The 19177-nt window shown below is 40.4% G+C and overlaps 2 protein-coding genes across 3 annotated transcripts in view; both read right to left on the reverse strand.

Annotated features, from left to right (window-relative positions):
• The window catches only part of map4k2 (mitogen-activated protein kinase kinase kinase kinase 2), a 41598-nt gene extending 36641 nt beyond the window's left edge, over positions 1-4957 (reverse strand). The window contains exon 1 of one of the 2 annotated variants that reach the window (XM_073474952.1): positions 4684-4957. In XM_073474952.1, coding sequence (XP_073331053.1) covers positions 4684-4776 — 93 coding nt within the window. In that variant the 5' untranslated portion in view covers positions 4777-4957. The remainder of the gene's footprint in view (positions 1-4683) is intronic. The other variant, XM_073474951.1, reaches the window with a different exon arrangement.
• Positions 4958-6986: 2029 nt separating this feature from the next.
• On the reverse strand, positions 6987-18940 carry men1 (multiple endocrine neoplasia I). Its single transcript, XM_073475425.1, has 10 exons — positions 18828-18940; positions 16820-17300; positions 16519-16727; positions 15584-15712; positions 13457-13497; positions 13262-13349; positions 13041-13177; positions 9614-9758; positions 9114-9287; positions 6987-8318 (listed from the first exon to the last, which is right to left on the reverse strand). The coding sequence occupies exons 2-10, from the start codon at positions 17253-17255 to the stop codon at positions 7770-7772; spliced, it is 1908 nt and encodes a 635-aa protein (XP_073331526.1). The 5' UTR covers positions 17256-17300; positions 18828-18940; the 3' UTR covers positions 6987-7769.
• Positions 18941-19177: the final 237 nt, after the last annotated feature.

The following is a 19177-nucleotide window of genomic DNA, read 5'->3' on the forward strand; positions in this document are numbered from 1 at the left end:
TTGTTAAAGTCAGAATATCTCAGTCTCTGATGCGCAGGATTGAAACTACTCATTTCTAATCTGTCTAATTTTGCAACTTCCCCAATTTAAACACCAAGTATGTCATTTCTACCACTTGGTCTCTCAGTCAAAACAAAATAAGAGTCGTTTGGCGAGGGTTGTGTGGGAAGGACCAAGTGGAGCGGGGGGGGCAAAGCCGCTGTTTCACTGCTAGAGCCAGACTTCTGGTCGTTAGCAGAGCTCAGAGATTACTTTTTAACTTTTGGGGTTAAGAAGTGGATTTATCTTCACTCCTGTTTATCAACCTGACTGCAGCAGTGATCAGTGGAGGTGACCTCCATTGTCGGGTGTTTATGTTCTGTAATGTTGACTGCTGACTGGAGCTGGAGGGGAAATGTACTTTACAGAGAGGTGAGGAGGAAAGAAGAGAGAGAGAACCAGAGTCTCTGCTGAGTGCTGACTTCACTCAGAGGTTGACCTGAATTCAAAAATACAGATGCACACACCCTCGTAGTGTGTAGTTGCTTGCAATGTACTGTTAATGTACAGTAAAGTAATCTGGCTGTTTGGGTTGAACAAACACTCACTTCAGTAAATAGTCTAAATACTAATGATCTAACGGTCAAACTCGCTTCGCTGGTGGTGAACACACCATTAAACAATCACCATTGATTAAAATCTATCGGTGGGACTCAGGCAAAAATGTTTATGGACAAGGTAATGCTTTAAAGTTTCAGTCACAGTAAGTTTGGTCTAGTTCACCGACTTCCTTCCTCACTCTCTTATTCTCTTATTCCCGAAGTTCCTGGTGACAGCCGACCAAATAAACACAGCATTACCTTGAGGAAACTTGTGGATTTCTCTGATTTGAACAATGTTGAAAACATTTGTGATAATGTAAGTACACAACTCAACAGAATATATAACAAAGGTCTGGTCGTTTCCTGTACATTTTAATGCAGAAATCTTACATATTATCTTCAATGGAAGTATAATACTGACTTGCTCGGAAACCCATAAGTGAAAAGAATCAAACTCATACTGTATCATACCGTATAATTATCACAAACAATATACTGTATATTCTATATCTGCTCTATTTCAGCTCTTCACTGACAGTATATGATTCTTGAGCAAATTATTAAAAGCCTAAGACTTCATGCTTATTTTGGTTGCAGTTTCCATCCAATGGAAATATTCTCGATGCCTTTCTGTTCGGAAACAGAATATATTTTCATATTTCATATTGGAAATGGATGATGGCAGGATTTAATAGGTTAAAAAAGAGCAATAATGTAGTTACAAAGTCACTACTTCCTAATGTAACTTACTAAAAGTATTATTTACCAGAATAAGCCGAGCAAGACATTACAATCCATATTATCTTTTTTTTTTTGGCAAATGCAACTTCCATTTGAATCGCCCTACAACACCAGACTGAAGTTAGAGACCACTTGAGAAAGAAACACGCCTGGGCCACAGGAGGATATGGATGAAGATTAATAAGAGGACCACACACACACGAGCTCTGAGCTGAGTGTCCTCTGAATAACAGCAGTGTAATGAGAGTCCATTGAAAGCCCACACGGTCACATGTCCAGAGGTTTCAGCCTTGACTCCTGCAGTTGCAGCTCCACCAAACCCGCCAACAGCAGCAGTGGGAGTGATAATGTGCTATTGTCTGTCACTGTGTGTAGTGCTGGTTCCATTCACAGTAGACACACAATATGTCCAAATGTTACAGTAGTGCAAAGCTGATTCAAAATAAAACGTCATCGTCAGCTGAATGTTGCTCATATATGTAAGACCATCTTGGCTGCAGTTTGTCATCATCTACAGGGCCAAGAATCACCTGTCAATCAAACTGTGTTCATGCTACTGTGGATTTTGTCCTGGACTCTTCTGTGAATTGAGTTCCTAGGAGGCCTTCTGTTGTATGCACTACTGCTAAATGTATATTTACAGCTGCGTCAATCAATATCTTCATATGAAAGATGGGTGAATTAATGTGTTATGTGTAAGAGGTCACTTGTATCACCAATTCTGCAGATTCCCTCAGATCGAAGGAGCTTTTAGCATCTTTTAGCTCATTGTTTTGGTTCTACAGCCCCAGAGACTAGCTGGTGAATTTAGAGGAGCATTTAGCAGCTGAAGAGCCAGATATTTTTCTCAGGGGGTGGCGGTGACCAAAAACAGAGCTACAGTAACAGAGAGGAAGAGCTAAAACCATAACAATGTCAGACTCAAAATGGGCAGTCCATACATTCATACATTTAAACCTTGTTTCCTACATGACCCATCATTAAACTCAACCACTGACACCTCAGTCAGAGATTCAGGTATATTATGCTAGAATGCTAGTGTAGCCTGGAGCCTCTCGTCTGCAGCAGAGATGCTGAGCGGTTCTCACAGCCCCCTCTGGAGACAATAAAGACTTTATACACCTTTGTCACATATGCAGCAGTACTCCCCAACACCGGTAAAATTCCTCTTTCACAATTACAGTGCAAAGGCTCACTGAACAGTTTATTGAGAAAACTGAATGAAAATATGTGAATCAAATGCTCTGACACTATCACAATCTGCTGGGTGCACACAAAGAAGCTACGAAAAGGAGCACTGTGGCTGTCCTGAAGGCCTTGTTAACACAATATGTTGTTTTTTACTTTAACTTGTCACCCATCTGTATTTAGGCAGAGCAGTTTCAGAAGCTGATTTTGCACTAATTGAATGTTCAGCCCTGAACATAAAATCCACAGTCTGGCACACCTGTCATGAACAAACAACAGAAACTGAACTGAAAACTCATCACTTCCTGTGCCACATGTGAGTTCTAATGGGAACAAAACTGTAAAATCTGTAAAAAAAATAATAATAATAAAAAAAAAAATCTGTAAAGAATCCAGCTGTATAGCAAGCAGCAGAGAGGCCCTCTGAACAGATGAGGAGTCCCTCATATTTCTGGCGTGGGGGGATAAAAAAGGAACAATACAAATTCTTGTGCTGCTTCTGCAGGATGCACAAGGCACCGGGGCGGGTTAGCAGCACAGGATGTTTGCATCCTGACGCTCAAATCATCGAGTGAACGGAGACGATATGAGCCTGTGTTCTACTGAATACAGAGGTTGGAGGATCTGACGGTGTATACTGTGACTTGTGACCAGCACAAATATTTCACTACTGTTTATGTGGTGATATTAAACCGAGGGTGGCAGGGGTATACCATTTTCTAGATATACTATGGTATATTTGACCGTGTACATTTGTTTAGTTACAATATTAAATTCTACCATATTGTTGTTATTTAAATAATATCCTGTCAGGAAACAATATTTTGTGAAATTACAATAAAGCAAAGAAAACCCTTCTGTTTTCATTCTGTTAAAAGCCATTGTAACTGATCAAGAATCATGTAATACTGTGAAACTGTGATATTTTATGAGATACTGTTGCAACCCTAAATGACAAAGACAAACTCAGAAATATGTATTTTCTCCATAAGTGAATAAACAAGCTGTTCTCAGAGGAAAATAAGGTCCCAGAACACTGTTTGAAGCTAGAAAGGTGGCAGGGTCCGCCACATATAAACAAAGTAAAACAGTATAAATTGTGTTGTCCTTTAAGGTCAGTTTGTTTATTCAGCCATGAAAACAAAGAGAGTTTGTTTATTTAGTTTGTTTAGGCAGAAAAACAATCAGCCAATGAACATCTTTCTCTTCTCATTAACATTTCTTCAACAAAACTACAGAGTGCTCCTTTAAACAATAGTGAAAAAACGTCATTCACATTTTCTCAGAGTCAACACTGATGCCTTCAGTTTGCTTGTCTTGTCCGACCAACGGTCCAGAACCTAAAGATATTCAATCGACTGTAAGATACGACTGAGAAAAACAGCACATCCTCACATCTGGGAGGCTGGTCACAGAGAATATTTGGCAATTTTCACAAAAATTCACAAAACAGACCTCTTCATCTACTGTATATACTGTGTATACCACACTGTTGGTTTGTCTAGGAGATAGATATAGATAGATATATAGATATATTATCGTATATATGGATATTGTAATATAAAGCAACTTGGTGATAGGAGATGTAATACATATTGGCCCACCATTATGACGACAACATGAACCTGTGGCACAACTGATGCAACAGGCTGCTGCTGCTGTGCTCTGTAAAACACCTGCCTGTTGGCTGGGTTTCTCAGAGGCTGACAGGTTTACCTGGCTTGGATGAAATGACATCATGCCAAGCACACACACACACACACACTGACTCCTACTGACTCTATTTCCTACACTCCCTCACATCAATGTTCCGCTTTTAAGCATGTTTTCTTATAACGTGAACATTATGTTGACAGTCCACTTTGACTGTTAGCTGATTGTGTGATCTGCAGCTCTGTGCTTACAGTGGCAGTAAGAAGATGTTCAGTCTTGATAAGTCTGTTGATGTCAAGCCTCAGACTGTACAAATCCTCCAACATGCAGCACGACTTGGGCCAGAACAGGCCTGACAGTATACATTGTGTTACTTGATACATAACAGAGACTTCTCCTATGCAGTTTCACCTTGATGGCAGGAAGTGAGCCACCCTGCAGTGTGTGTGCACTGAGAGAAGCTTTGTTCATGAACTAATCGTCCTGCCGCATGAAAACACGAGGAAATGTTCTCACTCACCTTGAACACATCTCCATAGGTGCCGCACCCAATCCGATGAATTAACTCGTAATCATCCAGAGGGTCCAGGAATGACACCCCTATCCTGTCCATGTTTGGAGACACCCCTTGGTGCTGCGGGTGAGCCTGGCGGGCTCTCTACTCACACATCCCAGCTGTTGTTGTCGGAGGAGAAAGCAGCAGATGAACGCGCTCTATCTGACTGACTGAGTGCTAAATGGGAACTAATTAGAGCTGACTAATCGCTGCTGTATCGATCCGGCTGACACACACACAGCTGCTCACTGACAGGACCGACACACACACTACAGGCGTTTGTGAGCGAGTGGTCCCGAGCGGAGCGGAGTCCCATCACGCATGAGCAGAGACAGCACACTGTAAAAAATTCAAGGGCTGTCGTTCAGCTCTGTTGTTTTGACCCCGCTGTATCTTCTGTCCACAACAATTTAGGAGTGATAAAAAAAATGTTTCATCAACACCACATGATAAGCTCGATCTTTGTGACAGTCAAAACTCTTCTTTTTGATTTATAAGCCTGTTGAAAGTAAAAGTTTTGACTTTGCTCATAATTTTAGTTTTTTTTTTAAATATAATCTCAAAATACAAAGTACATCATAATTTGATCTTCAAGGTGCACTATGTAATTACTAACAGGATGTGAAAAGCAATTTTGAAATGATGATGTCTTTGTATTATGTTGCAGAGATATCTACTAACTTTTTTTTGTTATGGCAAGTCAATTTAGGGCGAGCTGAACACCACATGGACTATACATTTTCAAAATGTTTTGACCCGTTGATTCAAATTACTGAATTGGCATAATGCTTCCCTGGCATTTCAGAACTTTGACTTACAAAACCATAATTTTGAGTTATTCATTCAAAAATATTGATTTAATATCTATTTCAACTACCTGTACACATTGGATTTTGTTTAGACTGCAAATATTTCACATTTTAGTAATGGAATGGGCATAATATACACTATTTAAAGTGAATTGTCTTGTAGGCCGATCATATCACATCCATGTCCCACCTTCTCTTCTGTCTGTTTAATGATGTGGTCACTTTTTGTTTTGTGCACTGTGTGCATATAGATCTCTGACAGAATAAAAACCAAACTACACTTCATGCAGGCCATTCACATGCGCCTGATTCACTTTCAGTCTACTATCACTGGTTATTATCTGCAACTGTCTCACTGCCAAACCTTTCACACAGGTTTTCTCAGCTCTTCGTTGCTTCCGTCAACTGAATGTGCAACCCACTAATATATGCACTAAATTTCCGTTAGGTTTGCCTGTGAGATCATCTGCAGAGGTTAACCACTGCTTTCCTGCTTGAACATAGTTTACATCCCACTCCAGTATAAGCTCAAACAACCTTGTCAGATAGGAATCTTTTGCAGTGTACTTATAGCCAGTGTTGGGGAAGTTACTTTTAAAAAGTAGTGTTTGCTCGTTACTTGTTAAAAAAGTAATCCCTTACTTTACTTAGTTACTCTCTATGGAAAGCAACGTTTTACGTTACTTTTACGGTGCTCGAATTTGGCAGAACCCCATCTCATTTCCTAAATGTGTATAGGCCTACATAAAGCTCTACTATGGAGGACATAACGGGTATTTCTTTTGTGCTCTTTATTATGAAAAATGCCGCAGAGCACTTGACAAGAAAAAACAAGAATGCAAACAATAATACCAGCCTCGATGCATCTTATGAGCATTTAAGTGAACACAAAACACATAAATACATAACTCTTACATTAAACAGGCTACACCGAAATTGGTGCAAAGTTATAGTACAAATTGTATCAATAGGCTGGGACACGTAGCTTGAGACTTGAGCTACAAGCTTCATGTTAGCATGTTTTGCTTTCAAATGCTTGGTGAGGTTGGCTTGAGTTTACGGCAGTGGACAAAAGTTTCTGGCCAGGGCACAGTGTATACCTCACACTCAAATTATTCCCCTTATTTTCAATCAGTTCGAAATAATGGGAATACCTCCATCCCTCAAAAGTCACAGTTGGTTGTTGCGGTTGCTCCGCCGCGTACCAGCCTCAGTGTGGAATGAGCCTGCGACTATTGCGCAACCGCGCAGCTGAGGCAGTGTCGCTGTCAAATCTGTCCCTGGGAAAAGTAACGTTGTGCCCAACTCAAAAAGGAACTACGTTTCGTTACAATATTTTCAGTAGTAACGCGTTACACTACTTTTTACCCGAAAAACCCAACACTGCTTATAGCTCAGTCACCTGTGAACATGTGCCCTTATATATCTAACACACATCATCAGACACACAGCATCACATTCTATTTTTATCAGGTCTTTATTACTTGCAGATACAAAAACAAGAACAAAAAACCACAAGTCATCAAGCAAATAGGATGTAGCAGGGCCACCTAATGTGGCTCCATCTCAACAGTGCATGGTCTTCCTGGTCTTCTCTAATCATTAGAAATAGGCCTAGCTCAGCTATTCTCAAAACTAAAGGCCACCTACTTTAGAAAAGAACAAAGGCAAAGTAAGGCAACATAGAGCTAGCAAGAAAGAAGCTGTCGATAGAGCAGAAGTGGACAATGTTACACAGTAACTATCCTAAATTAATCACTTCCAAGGCTTCAGTCACGAACAGGTTCCTAATGGTACAAGTTGATATTTACACATGTGTAAGTTGTGTTCTGGTCATCCTCGTTACTTTGGCTTCAAACATCCACATGTACACTAAGTCAATGAGAAGTTAATAGTCGGTGTGCAATTGGCTGCCAATTAATACACAAACTAATGATGAGTGAGTGCTTACAATCTATCAAACCAGACAGGTCGCAGAAAATAATTCTTCTGGCTGTAGTTAAATAAAAACAATTAAAATGTTCCCCCCTTCAGTTCAAACTTGATATGTGATACTTAACTCAAGTGTGCAAGTCAAATATATTGCTAGGAACTATGAGGATATGACTGAACTGGACCTCCAGATGAAAACACTGGGTAAAAAGTTCCACAAACAAAGGCGAGGTTAATCGGGTGTCCGTGTTGCTCTTCACAGTATGTTCTACAGAGTCTCCAACACTCCTCCTACGACAATCAACATGTCTACAGCGACTTGCGCTGCCGCTTCATGAAGGACATGGAGTAATCCCCGGCGGGTGTGCTCTTCTGTCTCTTCATCTGGACCTGTGACTGGGCAGTGAGCTGAAGCTTGATGGCGCTGGAGTTCACCTTGGCTGCACACAGCAGCTCCTTCATCCCCTTCATCTTCTCACTCTGAAAGACGACCACAGGACCGGCCGGGGAGGGGGACGCCTGCTGCTGGGATGAGGGTGAAGACGCAGGGTCCGGGCTGGGGGACTTGGGTTTTCCTTCAGCGTCTCCGGCCCGCAGGCCCTGAGAGGAGCGGCGTCGGCCACCTCCCTCGCCCACCTTCTTGGGCTGGGCCACTGCAGCTGCTGCTGCCGCTGCTGCTGCTGCTACTGGCTGTGTGGAGGGGGAGGTGGGAGCAGCAAGAGGAGGAGAGCTCTGCTCATCCAGCTTGGACTCTCTTCTGGGGCCCCGCCTGCGGCCCTCGCGGGGGTCATCACTGGACTGGTCATCATCATCCTGAGACTCTGGCTCTTTGGTGATGATCGACACCTTCTGACGCACCTTTGAAATCACATTACAAATCACAATTTAGCTAAAAAAAACTAAAACTATGAAGAAAATGTCATCAACATCACATTTTTATGTGACTAATACAAGACAACGACACGCTAAAAATGGATCTTTAATAGTAACTATAATCAAAGGAATGTTTTGTTTTCCTTGACGACACGAGACATGACTAAAATGGTAGTGGTGCGCTACTGGACATTCAAAAAATGACGGATATTTTCCCACTGTAAATTTTACAGCCTGTGAGTTTATTTAATTATGTATTTGGACAAGTAACTTAAGCTTCATCTGTTTTCACTTACTTACTTAAATTGCATGTATTGCAATGACTCTCTAGTCAAAGTGTTGTTTCTAAAGTTTCACAGTGATTTATTTGGAAGGTATTTGTGTACGATTTCATTTTTTGGTTATGGGGGAATATTGTTTAATTCTTTTGACACTAGTGGGATTTTAATGGTAGTATTTGGAAGTACATCCTTCACAACAGCCTGATTAAACCGCCTGGTATGTTTGAAAAGAAATCTGCGAACATGAAGCTGCTGATAATGCAGAGGCTTATTTGACTAAAGTCTAAAGAGTGAAAACATTTTGACTAACAGTTGTCTTAAGTGTATGACCTTTTGTTGACTAGAAGGGATAAAAATGACTAAAATGTCACTACAACTAATGAGCATTTTCATCAAAAGACTAAATTTAAAATTGCTGCCAAAATTAACACTGCCTGCAGACACAGCTTGTGAGGCCTGTGGTCAAAGCTCAAAGGCAAAGCTATTCTGGGTTTCTCACCTGAGCATCAAAGCGGCTCAGAGACTGGACCAGGTAGGTGGCCCAGCCCACATGAAGGACTGGCGTGGGACTGCCCTCCTCCCATTTACAGATGCCATCATAGAAGCGCAGCAGGTGGGCGAAGCAGTCTGAGTCGTGGAGCGCTGAGAGGGCTGCTGCCTGCTTTGGATGCTCCTGAAAGATAGAAGGTAGGGTGGGGGACTTTCATTAAAATTCTCCTTTTAATGTTTTAGTTAGAGTTGTTGAATGACTGAACCCATTACTTGATTATCAAAATAGTTGGTGATTCATTTTCTTTTCAATGACGAATCAATTAAATCACCTTTTTACTGGAACTCTAATTCAGACCACATGTTAATACTAGGCAGATGCGTCTTCTTCAAAGGTCTAAGTTTTAACATCCAAAAAAAAAGTAGAAAAACTGTAAATGAAAAAAAACTGACGAGATCCTAAAGATTCATTTGCTGCATTGCAGCGTCCCTCTGGCCAAGAATACTCACCTTATCAGCTCCTTCTCCTCCCTCTCCTCCCTCCCCCGGACTCTCTGCAGCAGCAGCTGTCTCCTTCAGCAGAGTGGGGATAACATCGTTTGCAATGTCGAAGAACTCCTTGTAGATCTCCTCGTCCTCACGGAAATAGTTATAGCTGCAAAAGCAGGTGAGCAGAGGAGGTCTTTTAATAACAGTCGGGAGGAAGACAGAATGTAACCTGTGAGATATGACTGAAACTGTCATTTTACAAGCACATTTTTGTATCTCCTTGTTGTCTTCTCCTCTAGAGAAGACATCTTTACATTACGTTCAGATTAAGAAATGTTTTTTGACATTTTCAAGTCTTTCAGGATGGAATGTTGGCCTGTTACATGTGGATTATTGAAGGCACTGCAACAGTCCAGACATGACTAGAAGTGAACTCTGTGTATTCACAACAGTGGATTCTTTGTATATTATGCAGCGCGCACATTGCCTCTTGTCGATGGTGCTGAGAGGGCGAGCTGGAATTGAAAAACAATGGGGGAGCAGGAAAAGGAAGCTGATAGATGGGGAGGGAATGTGTGGTCTGGTGGGTCAGAGCTGGTATTTTTAGTTGCAGCTCATGAGCAGTATGTTTAAAGGGGAGGAGAGAGTGTGAGGATGCTGAGCTGGACACTTCCTGGATCAAACACCACACCCTCTCAAACTAACTAGGACTGGACTTCTTTGTGGTGGATGTGTCACCACCACAATGAACAATCCCAACCAGAGCTCAAACTCTACTGTCACATCCCTTTACTTTCACATTTATTTTTGAGATAAGATGGTTAATAAATGCTTCTTTAAATGTCTTTGAGGTAGTCACAATACAAATGGCTGTACAGTCTGATGTACGTATATATGTAGCATATGCTCAAAAAAAAAAGGGAACAGTCCAATAATTCCTATGCAGTTGCTTCTACATCGTTTTCTCAGCAAGTCCAGAGATATACACAGTGCATCCTAATGCATGCAAGTCTATGAAGACATGTATTTATGATACAGGATACTTGGTTAAATTACAAATATGGGTTTTCATACCAAAATACATTGTCTTCTATCTTCTTCTGACTGTAGATTGTTACAGTAATAATTCTATAATATAATATTTTAAATGAACTCACCTCAAAATTAATATCTAAATATACTCTTTTTTTCTTACTGTATTGTAATATGGCTACCATGACATAATTTAGTTTATATCTTTGGATATAAATGAAGACTTAATGGGAAAAAAAACATAATTACAACAAACATGGAAGTTAAACAATGCCATTGTCGAGGTTTTTTGTTGTGGTTTCGTGTTTTTATCTATTCTCCCTTTTGTGCCAGGGAAACAAAGAAATCTTCATTATAGAAAGTAACTGTACTGTTTAAAGTCACCCAGCCCTTTATTACACTATCTTTGAAAGAGCGCCAAGTTGATCATAAAGAAGAAATGGATGAAACAGCCTTTAAAGGAGCACTCTGTTGTTTGGGTGAAGAAATGTTAATGAGCAGAGAAAGATGTTCATTGGCTGATTTTTTTCTGCCTAAACAAACTAAATAAACAAACTCTCTTTGTTTTCATGACTGAATAAACAAACTGACCTTAAAGGACACAGTTTATACTGTTTTACTTTGTTTATATGTGGCGAACCCTGCCACCTTTCTAGCTTCAAACAGTGTTCTAGGACCTTAGTTTCCTCTGAGAACAGCTTGGTTATTCACTTATGGAGAAAATACATATTTCTGAGTTTGTATTATTGCCTCATTAATATTGTAAATATTTAAATTCTCAGTTTGATTTTTTTTCTCAGAAACTACATAGTATCCCTTTAATACAACCTTCTTTCACTTTAAATTTAAAAAAATATATTTTTAAGGTAACTGCTTCAAAAGCCCTTTGAGTCTGTTATACAATGACCTACTCAATGAGAAGAAGTTGTAGTACTCACACAGCCTTACAAACTGATGGCAGGGATGTGACGAGCCAGTAGCTCAAGAATGTGCCAAAACAAAACGGATGTGACACAATGACTGAACATCTGCCACTGCCAACAGTGAATGTCATCATATTGGTCGAAAGACCGACAGCAGTCAACAAGGCGTATATTGGCCGATACATTGGTGGATCTCTAAATTACATTAAGTAAAATAAAGAGCAGCAGCAGTTCTGTGGCTGGGGAAGGGAGGTTCCAGAAAAGATTGAGGACATGACACCTACATAATGAGTCCTCTAATTAGGTTATGTCTGCCCACAGACCCTAATTGTAGCCAACGCCTGGAATCTGATGCATTCTTTTAATGAACAGAGAAATTTTTTGAATTCTAGTTTTTATATTTCACACCATTGCCCATGTTAGTTTGTGTAAATCACTAATACATATCTATACTGTATGATCAGCATGTATTTAATATCAATAATGATCAATGTATGATGATGTAAATGTACTATAAATGAGATATGTACTGCTTATTTGAAGTTTGATATATGGATGGGTTTTGTATAGTAAGCGGTGTTGTAAATAGAGAAACCTTTTGTGTGAAAATATTTCTTGCCACGGTTTGGCTTGTGTGTGTCCTGTACTAACATGAATGTCTCTTGACAGTCACAGGCCTGTTTTAAGTGATGAACTGCATTACTTGTAGTTGTTTTTAGACATGGTAACAGTTTCATGTTTATACTTGTGCAACAATTTTGTGGCTTGTGCTACTCAACTTTCAACCTCGGCAGCATCAGCGTTATATGCAAAATATCTTTAACATACAGCCATGACGAAGTCAGGAAAGACATCTGTGCATTGACTGCCATCTTGTGTTTGTCTGGTGAAACTACACCGGAGGCTGCTGGTTAAGATGTTGCTGTTGGATGACCACCTTATTCATATGTTCACAATACCACAGCCCTGCTGTTAGTTTTATGTACTAAATTCATCCTCATTTCCACTCAAATGAACCAGAGACAGCAACAAAACAGCTGGGACAACCCACAAAAACGCAGAGGCAGCACGCCGACCTTTAGAAAGAGGTAAGTTGATGTGAAGCATGTAGTCTGTTTTCTTTGGGTTTGGGTATGTTGGCTGGACGAAACCAAACCTTTAAAGATATCATGATGGTAAGCTGTGATTGATATTGAAGTTTTTTCTAATATTTCATATTAATCAACTATTAAAACAACTGTTTCAGTCCTAAATGTGGCTTAATGCTGATGTTGGCTGTCAACCAACTAAAGACAGGAATCATTGGGGCTGGTTACTTTCATTGTCCACTCTACTTTCAATATTGTGTACTCATCTTCCCAGATTAAAAAAGCGACCATGTATTTTGATTATATATAAAATAATTATAATAATAATCATAGCCTTGCATGAAACTCATTCATTGTAAACTTTAACATGCTTTACAATAGTGTGTGAAAGCAGCGTGAACTCACTCCTGCATGACCTGAGCTGCCTCGGCCCAGGCCTTCAGAGCCTCCCGCACATTCCTGTGTCTGTAGTGGAAACCAGCCAGGTACATGTAAGGGTAGATGTGCTCATTGTTGTAGTGCTTCTGAGCAGAAGTGACGGCCTGAAAGAGAGAAAGCACGGAGGGGAACATTAGATGAGACAACATTCTTCACCTCCTGCCAGTCTTACTGCTGTGTGAGTTTACCTTGCGGTGGATTTTCATTGGGTCCTCCTTGCCTGGGATTGGATCCTGGTCTTCAAGGTCTGCCAGAGTGCCCATGGCCATTGGATACCTGTTGGTTGTGCAATTTAGAAAAGTGTACACACTCTCTGGACAGGCAGCGTGTACAAACTGTGAGACTCTTCATTCCTCACGAATTTCACCTACGCAAACTCTCACCTGTCCAGGTCACCTCGGTCATACAGCAACCAGAGAAGTTTCTGTTCAGTCAGGGAGAGAAGGAAGAGAAACACAGGCTGATCATGACAAAGCTTCTAACGAAGACTGAGTGTTGGTGACTGTTAAGAGCTGTGTAATATACCATTGGATTTATCACATATATAATATACCCCATCCCACATAAATCTTGCAAACAAGGTGAGACTTTATTAGTGATGGTCACAGCTATTAAATCTTACACTTAGTTCCTAAATAGTGGCCCGTTACTTTTCTCAACTGTAGAGAGAACCAGGCCTTAAGCTGAAGTCAAGACACAGAGGTTTATTCTTAAATTCCCTCTGGTTACACTTCATAATAACCACCAATAATAAATGGAAAACTTGCAGTTAATTAAATGTATCTAAGAGTTATTTCACTGTTAACAAACAAAGAAATGTTTTATAAACCATTTATTAAGCAACTGTTTATAGTACAGTTGCAACTGATGTGTATAATACTTTGTAATTGCATAGTTTATCTATAAACATTTTTTGGATGTCATTATTACAAGTATTTCATTGTTAACGGTCAAATAACTATTAACTAAAGAGTAATTAATTATATATTTACCATGTATTAATGCTGATTATTATAAAATGTTACCTTCCTTGTTGTTAAATTGATAATTTTTTGTTTCATGTTTACCTGTTGTCTGCCAATAATCAGTGTAATGTACATAATGTACATAATGTAATGTACATTTCCACAGACAATTTCCCACAGAGTCATGTCAAACTGCTGAGAACAGTTCCTCATTTCTCAGTGCCTGATAGGCCAGGTCCTGTAAAAAGCAAGGCCAGGCCAGTAAATTTAGATTCAATTATCCAGTTGTCAGATTGGACCAGTGCTCAACTAAGTTTTGAAAAAAGAAAAAAAAAGACGTTTAATTTTGCAGACATTGCTTTGCGCATCACATTGCTACATCTGCTCTACTCTCATTGTGTTTGTCTTGAGTACAAAGTCTTATCAGTGTTGATGGATCTTTAAAGGGAAAGATAAAGGTTGTCAAAACAGCTCTGTAATAGCCATGACAGGAAAAGATGGCATCTTTTGTTTTGTGTGGCAGGGAGGGTATGAAAAATTGTAATCTGGAAAGTAACTAGTATCTAAAGCTGTCAGGCACATGTAGTTGAGTAGAAAGTACAATAATCACTTCTGAGATGTAGCAGGGAAAAAGAAAGTTGCGTATAATTGAAACACCGGACTCATCGAAGGTTGTTTTTTGAACCATAGTTTTCATTTGATTGACTTGAAAGAACAAGTGAGAGCTGCTGCTCAGTGTCAGACTCTCGTGCAGCGAACTAACCCAGGAGCACAAAAAGGCCAGCCATGGCAGAGACAGGAAGTGGGGGAAAAAAGTAAGTAGAGCCAGAATATTTCCACATCCACCTCTTGACCTAAGGGTTTATTTCTACTCAGACAGAGTTGGTGATTGTTGATTGTTTTGGTGAGTTTTAATGTGTTTTCGGTCAGTGTTTTGTTGCTTCTATTCTGCTGTTAAGCTTACTGTCAATGAATCCAGGACAGTTTGTGACATAAACAGCCTTCCATTGCCTCAAAGGGTATATAAGCCAACTATTTCCTAGTATAGAAGTGACTTCATGCAATTTCATGTGTACTGCATCTTCCCAACATTTCTCTAGAAAACTGTGGGGATTAGTGATACCACTTTCCAAACTATACAGTTGCATTAGAATTCATGGTTGGAGGTAAAGAGTAAATACAAAAGTCTTCAGGAGAGTTCTTTATATATTCTATGCAAGGGAATCACTACCAAATGTTACGGTCAAGAAAAAGAAAAACTAATGAAACTCACAGAGTGAAGAACACAGCCCTAGTAATTATGAGGGAAAACACATTTGAGCACTATACTGCATGACAAAAAAAGATCATGAGAATTTCTACAGAAAAACTGTGTCAGTTGATCTGTGAGAACATCAAATGGTTCCGTTTTAGACCGGCTCTCTGACATTTAGGTCACCACTTCCTCCAACATCTACTGTGAAGCTGGAAATGATAGTGTGTTTCAGGAGATTAAACTAACAGATACGCAACAACCCACTGCAAACATCAAGTGACGGTGCTCGCCTGTTGCAGCTGCAGGAGCTCAGAGCTGTCAGTATGAAGGTCCAGTGATGGGTTGATGGCACAAACCATGAAGGCCACCTCCATGTTTCTGTCACATTTCATGTATGAGCCCTTCAGATAAAGCCAACTCTGAGGGAGACACAAAACACAGACAGGAGAGGTTTAACACAGTGTGAGTGTTGAAATTACAGTAAGTATATACCAAATACTAGACATCATTAGTCTGTCTGCCAGATCCAATATTCAGCAGTTTTCTGATGATCAGAATCTTTTTTTTAAATCAGATTAAATAAACCAATTTAAAATGTGCTACTTTGGCTTTCAAGTAAGCGTAGGGGAAAAATTACAATATTTGCCTTATTATATGTAGTCTGTAAGCAGAAACACTCAAGTGAAGTACAAGCACCTAAAATTCTACTTAAGTACAGCACCTAAGTACATGTACTTAGTTACATTCCATCACGGTTTAAGTGTAAAACCAGTCACCATAATAACAATAATTCAAAGCTCTGACTACATCTCATTCAGGGTGCTTTGACATCTGTAATTAGGAGAACTTTGTCCAGACCAAAGAAAACAAAGATCCACTTGGTCCACACTGACCTACTGAAGGCAAACCAAGACGTTTAAACATGAAGTCATATTGGACTGATAAGTGACTCACTCATCGGACAGTCATGGTTATATAATCCTGCATCATCAGTGTGACATGGACCCCCGAGGGGATATTAAAGTCCTGTTACTGACAGTAGGTCAGGCTGCACATTACCGAAACTGATGTGCTTGCTGATGTTCCCTGGGTTCACAAAGAGCTCAGCAAGAAGTAACAGGTGCAGTCATACATCTTTAGTTACTTTATTGTGTTTAGAATTTCAACAGTTTGTGCTTAGAGAACCTTTTAATTATCATTTCAGGTAACTGGAGGTCAACCTCACCTTCTCACTGACTCCTGCTGTAACAGTTTGTCCTCGACGGTCCTCATTACCCTTTCCATGCCAGGTGACCTCAGCCGTCTCTTCACCGTTTTTGCCAAAAATCACCCAGGCGTGGTCCTCAGACAGTGCAAGGTGGACATCCTTCAGACCCAGAACCTGGCAGGCTGCTACCACAGCAAAAGCCACACCAGAGCTGTCCAGTTTTGTACCTGGTTCAAATTGAACAAAGAGTTATTTTTTATCAACTTGACCTCAAACATCAATATAATAACTCATTTTATTGTAATATGTGTAGTTGTACCAGTGATGAGACTGAAGAGGGACTGGATGTGCGCCCGGTCCTTGAAGTAAGAGCGGCTTAGACTGTTCCAGATCACATCTGACACTTTCTTCACCAGCTCCCTGCTGGAACCTGCAGCAGTCCTCCGGTACTGGGACAGATCCACTGCGCCGCGGATCTGGGCTGTGAAGCGCTCGTACAGTGCAGAAATCATACCCAGCTCCACTGTAGGGAAGCAGGAATTGGGACAGTCCGGCTCCAGTGGTTCAAACCGGACACCTGGAACATTTATTGGAATGACCCGGTTCACAGCTAGGAAGTGCTCGACAAAACCCAGGACCAGGGAGAGAAGGGCCAGGTCAGGCTCAGACTTGCGGAGCTCAGCATCAAAGAGCTGAACCACCCCATCGATCCCCCGCAGGGGAAAGTGCTTCTTCTGGGATGAGTGCAAACCCATGATGTCCACTGTCAGTCAACTCAGACACTCTCCTCACCTGCAGTACTGAATGTTACAGACAGGGCAGTCAGTTCAACCCCACAGCAATATCACACTGATGCCATAGAAAGTAGGATTCCATACTTTGTGGGTTTTTTTCGCTCTCCAAGTTGACTGCTGTAGTGCCCATAGGCCCTCCTCCTTCAGAGGTAAATTAACTTAAATGCTGTTTTTAACACACAGTACACAAGCCTTATTATATTTATATTTTAATAAAAACTTAAAATCTTATTACCTCATTGTTGTGTCAGTTTTTCCCTGTGGTATCACACATGATATTGAATATTGATATTTTTCAAGGTACTGCATTTGGGATATTAATAAATGAATAGTTGATCAATTAGTTGCTAAGAATTTAAACAATTATAAATGCATTAACCAACAATCGGAGATTGTTGAGAGAACAAATACATCAAAAAGTATTTGGTTACAAATTACAGTACTTACATACCCCTAATCATCACCCATTAAAATCACTTAACATTTCCTTCATGGCAATACGGCTGAATATTTTCATGGCTACATAATATTTACCACCACCATTTAAGAAGGCAGAATGGGTGTAAAAAATATTTCATTTTGCATTTGGAATAATTAAATATAGACATATTTATTACACTATGTGTTGCATCAGTTTTATGTTATGCTTCATTCGGTATATTCTTTAAGGCAATCCATCCGCAGGTGTTACGCTGTTTGCTTATATAAGTTACACTAGTGTGTTCTTTCCTGATAAGAGAAGCAGCATTTCTTACCATATATTTTAACTAGCTTGGTATATACTCTCCCGACATAACATTAATAAACATTCTGTAAAGAATCTCATCAATAATAATTTACAATATTATAATAAATACCGCAAGCTACACAAATAAAACGTAGATCCAGACAGTGACCCACAGCAGAGCGGCTTGAGTCGTTGCATAATGCTGCTTGTTACATGGTTGCCGCTATCAGGGCTATATGGCGCTTTGGTGGGCGGGGCACTCCCACTGCTACATACGTACATTCAATACAAACCTGCAACGAGAAGCTCTACGATGCTTGTGATTCTCAATAATACGTCTAAATGTCTGCACAATATCACAAATGCTTAGAGTCTTTCGGTACACACAGAAATACTTTGTTAGATGAATCAACTTGCTAGCCTGGCTGGCTCACGTAGGCTAACAAGCTAACTTTACTAAGTTAAGTTAACGTTAGCTACCCATTTGTACTTGCTATTGGTTCTTAATCTGCTGAATGGATGCTGAGTTGTTTGAATAGCTAAATGAGGTGAAGTATGGACATATCCCAAACCAGAAAGTGACCCACATTGTGACTCGCAGCTTGGGAGCAGCCGGCTGAATTAAAGCTGTTCAGAGGAGCAGCTAACAAGCTAACGAGCTGCTAGTTAGCTAAACTCACCACTTTTGGACAATGCTTATCCCCCAACCACTCTCCCGCAGTATACCGCAACAGTATACCGCAACGCTGATTCACTCTACGCTCTTATCAACGTAGAACTCGACCAATGTGTAAGAGATTACTTACCCGTTTTCTCACAGCCTCAGCCACATGTTTTTGTTTGTGTCCCCCTTCTTTTGCCGCGCAGTTCAGTCTTCCCGAAAATCACTTGCGGTGTGTTACCAGCATCTGTGTTTGCGCGTCAGAGCAGATCTCATAGCGGTAGTAGGCTGCCGTCAAGCGCAGTTGAGCTCCGTTAGGCCCATCCCCACAGTTAGAGATCTTAACCGCTGCACACACGGTTTCTTCTCATGTATGCTGGGAAATGTAGTTCAACGTATGTTATTCGTAACCACCCCAGCAGAGGGTAGTGTGATGCCATTGTGTAATATATTGCCACAAAATGGAACAAAGGTGACCATTACATAATGGAAAAC

The sequence above is a fragment of the Pagrus major genome, chromosome 10, assembly GCF_040436345.1.
Source record: "Pagrus major chromosome 10, Pma_NU_1.0".
NCBI classification, from domain to species: Eukaryota; Metazoa; Chordata; class Actinopteri; order Spariformes; family Sparidae; genus Pagrus; species Pagrus major.

Excerpts from the sequence above, each read along its gene's own strand:
- men1 (XM_073475425.1), bottom strand. The coding sequence starts at position 17,255 with ATGGGTTTGCACTCATCCCAGAAGAAGCACTTTCCCCTGCGGGGGATC. Across the intron at positions 16,728-16,819 it reads CCTCTTCAGTCTCATCACTG|GTACAAAACTGGACAGCTCT; the intron begins GTACAACTACAC and ends AATTTGAACCAG. Across the intron at positions 13,178-13,261 it reads CAATGAAAATCCACCGCAAG|GCCGTCACTTCTGCTCAGAA; the intron begins GTAAACTCACAC and ends TCTCTCTTTCAG.